The sequence below is a fragment of the Triticum dicoccoides genome, chromosome 5A, assembly GCF_002162155.2.
Source record: "Triticum dicoccoides isolate Atlit2015 ecotype Zavitan chromosome 5A, WEW_v2.0, whole genome shotgun sequence".
Classification (NCBI taxonomy): Eukaryota; Viridiplantae; Streptophyta; class Magnoliopsida; order Poales; family Poaceae; genus Triticum; species Triticum dicoccoides.
The window spans coordinates 464,086,053-464,089,972 of NC_041388.1; the positions used below are offsets into that span (position 1 = coordinate 464,086,053).

A 3,920-nucleotide genomic window follows, 5' to 3' on the forward strand; every position below is an offset into this window, starting at 1 on the left:
CCTAATTCCACCAGAAAAAAAAGAATAGGTGGAGACCGGCAAAAGAAAAAACAGAGAAATTGAACCTGACACCAGGAGCCGCTTCACACTTCGTGGCTCCGTGCGCTGGCAGCATCGCTCCTCCCAATCCCAACAAGCTGAAAAAGAGCAGAACTCACGTTACAATGACGACATAAAATTAGGCGCAAAACGAATACATCGACATCTTTCATGACTTGACCCAACGCTTCTTGGGTGGCTTGGCCTGCTACTCCCTGCCACTGCCGTCGCTTTCTTGGACGTTCCCATCGCCGTCAGCGACCCCAACATCCATGATCCAGCGGAGGAAGGAGGTTGGAGGTGGAGGACCCGTACATGCCGCTATAGTGCTGGAGGCAGGGCGGCGACGAGGGGAAGAAATCATCCACGAGAAGGCGAGAGGATGCGGCACAACACATTGGTGGGGATGCCAAGGGCAGCGCTACGAGTTGACGTGATTCCCGTATCCTCCAGCACGCTGGTAGTTCCACTCCGGCGACAACGACCGTAGCATGGCTGCTGCTGCCGTCGCTTTCTTGGACGTTCCCATCACCGTCGGCGATCCCAGCATCCATGATTCAGCGGAGGAAGGATCTAGCATGCTCGACGCCGCGGCCATGCCGCCGCTGTAGAGCACCACGACCTCCCAGTCCTTGCGCCGATGGTGATGGGGGTATCCCATGCGACCAATGTGGGTGAGGGATGGTGAGCATAGGCGGCGGAGGCGGCAGCGAGTTTTCTATTGAGACACATGGGATCGAGAATGAGAGGGCTGGGGGAGATCATGCCTAGGACGTGGGTCGCGGAGATGAGAGCATGGGCTGGTTTTCCGGTTTCCTCGTCCTCGTGCATGCGGATGGACCGATTTTTTTTGGGTTTCCTCGTCCTCGTGCGTGTGGGATGGACTGATTTTTTTACTGCGCTTGATTGAGGGGTGGGACCATGGAATCGAACGAGGCGGGGATGGAACGAGGTTGAACCATCACGACATTCGATCCCCTTTAATAGTAGAGATAAGTACCTCTCCACCGGAATAGCTGGGTTGGATGGAACTAACCCACTCTAATTCTTCCTATTTAGATACTTGTGGGTTATTTGAGTCTCCAACTAACTTAAACTAACAGGGCAAGTCCCGTGGATGCTCTCTAACACGCCAAAATGGAATGGAACTGACAACCATTAATTGCCTTGCCTCTCGCGGCAACGGTGTCAAACCCGGCATCAATCATGAAGCGACCGCATTAATTGTCTTGCCTCTCGCTGGAAACGACCCCCACTTCCCCGTTCTCCTCTCCGCTCCTCTCCTCTCCTGCCGCACTCCACGGCTGCACGCCTGCACACGTACAAGAGAACCCCAAGCGTCAGGCCCCAAGTCGACTGGGCTCTCCCATCGGATCCAAGCCGAATATGTCGTCGTCGGTCGGAGGTGGAGGGGGAGGCGGCGCGGCTTTGGCCGGAGGGGACGTCGCTGGCCTTCTGGACAAGGCCAAGGAGCTGGACCAGCTGCGGAAGGAGCAGGACGATGTGTCCACCGAGATCAATAAGATCCACAAGAAGATCATCTCCTGTAAGCAATTTGCTCGAGGCCCGTCTCCCTTTTCCATGCTGTCATTTGTCTGGTTGTCATTTAGGTCGATTCGATACGGATTTTGAGCTCCTTCGTATTAGTTACTTACATTAGGGAATTTTGGTGGTATGTTCGACATGCTTAGCTGCTTGATTGCATTTTATTTGTCGTGCATGTGAGTGCCAGATTTGTGCACGAAGGGCTCTTGTCTTCACTCTGGGATGTTGGAAATGTTTTCTTTTGGCTTTGTGTATCAGATATTCAGATACGTTGTCCTTTTCCCTTTCTTCACTGATATATTTATGCCTTCATTGATTTGTTATGCTCCACTGCCTGGCGAGGGCTTTCTTGTTGGTGTGAACTATGTGTCAACAGAAGTAAAAGTTACTCCATGACAATTCTTCTCAACACGTCCCGAAGAGCAACATTAGATGCCATAGAGGTGGGCAAAGGGGTGGTTTCCAGGAAGGGGGAGCAAGATAAATTCGAAGAGTTATTTAAAAACACCATGCGTTAAGTTATCTAGCTTAACTCTATGCTATTCATTAACATAAACATAAAAGTATAGTTAACAATCCTGTGTTGGCATTTTGTAAGATACTAAAATCTGTAATATAAGCACTAATTGCTGATGAAATGCTGATTAACAGTTGATTAATTGCTGATAAAAGTATTAATTGAGTAGTATCATAGCACACAAAAAGATGTTGTGGCACTATAATTAATGACGAAAGAGGTGATAGTACATAAAATGAGAACATTTAATGCTAAATAAATCTTGTATACTCCCTCCTTTCCGGTTTATTAGTCTCATCTCATTTTCTTGGTTTTTCCGGTTTATTAGGCTCATCTCATTTTCTCTTACCTCATTTATTGCTATGCCATGTCGTCAATATGCCTAGTTGACATTGCATTAGGATGTTTATACTACCCTATGATAGCCCATGATTAGTAACCTTGTATGATGTGATTCAGTAGTTCTGTGAAAAAAAAATGTGACGGAAAAGAAGAGTTCTAAATTAGTAGTTTTCTTGGCATGGCCTTACAAAAGTATTCATGTAAGAAAAGAACAGAAAATCAGGTATTTAAAGTTGCTTGTTCTGTACCGGAAAACAATCAGCAAATATTCGTGTAATTTCCCTGCTAGTCTCTAATATGGAATTCAATAATCAGTTTGCCCCTTACTGTCTCACTTACTAAGGCATCTAGGTCCATCTTGTTGGTTTACTTGGTCAATTGCTTATCCCTTCAACCTCCCAATCCATTCCACTTGTAACTGAATTGGCAACTAGCTTGTTTGTAGTATCCTGATAAGGGTCAAACCAATGAATGAAATGCACCATTTTTGAAAAATGATCAACTACCACAAAACAAGCAATAAATGTGGTCATTTGAAAAGTTGCAACATTTGAAGCATCATAGCTCTTATTGCAAGGAATGAAATGCGCCATTTTGGAAAAATGATCACCTACTGCTTCTACTTGATCATCATAGACCAGCAAATCCATTTGAGAGTCGTCTTTCTTTGATGGCAGTGTCCTTTCTTCACGCTCACCATCTTTGCAGAGCTTAACAAGATAATTCACGCCAACAACCAGAGCCAACAAGCCTCGCTTAGAAGCTCTTTCTTCATCTAAGCTTTTAATAACAAAGATAGGCCTTTCCATGTTTAGTTCTAGGTAACCCAAGCACAGAGTCTATACTAACATCTTCCCAAGGTGCATGTGGAATAGGCAAAGTTATATAAAGACCATGGGAAAGAGCTTTTGACTTAGATTTCCGACATGTGATGCAACGATGGACAAAGCGCCCAACGTCTCGAAACATCCTTTGTCAAAAGAAGTTGTTGGAGAGCGTGGCATAGGTCTTGTCACATCCAAAATGTCCCATGAGTCCACCGCCATGTGATTCTTGCAAAAGTAGTAAACATAAAGAACTTTCGGGAAAACAGAGTTTGTTAGCACGCATAAGATATGCATCACATATAGTATGCTCCCACCAAGTGCCATCTTGGCAGTGAGCAAAAGGCTTAGCAAAAACTTTGATGTGATCAAATCCAATGACATTACGCTCAAGCTTTGAAGCAACATGTATTTGCGGGGAAGAGCATTCGCCACAACATCATCTTTACCCTTCTTGTACATGATGACATAAGGAAAATATTATATGTATTCACTCCATTTAGCATGTTGACGGTTTAGTTTGGCTTGGCTCTTAAGGTTCTTAAGCGGTTCATGATCGGAATGGATAACAAATTCCTTAAGGCGCAAGTACTGATGCCAAACTTGCAAGACTCAAAATATGCAATTCTTTATCATAGATGGGGTAATTCAAT

At 45.3% G+C, this 3,920-nt stretch overlaps 1 protein-coding gene across 4 annotated transcripts in view; it reads left to right on the forward strand.

The window, feature by feature from the left end:
- The first annotated feature begins 1,234 nt into the window (after positions 1–1,234).
- LOC119302293 (SAGA-associated factor 29 homolog A-like) overlaps positions 1,235–3,920 on the forward strand; it is a 51,629-nt gene continuing 48,943 nt past the window's right edge. For 2 of the 4 annotated variants that reach the window (XR_005147446.1, XM_037579330.1), the window contains exon 1: positions 1,236–1,585. Coding sequence is in view for 3 of the 4 variants with exons in the window: in XM_037579330.1 (XP_037435227.1) it covers positions 1,426–1,585 (160 nt within the window). In the remaining variant the exon portion in view is untranslated. Of the gene's footprint in view, positions 1,586–3,920 lie in introns of all 4 variants that reach the window. The other 2 variants (XM_037579329.1, XM_037579328.1) reach the window with 2 other exon arrangements.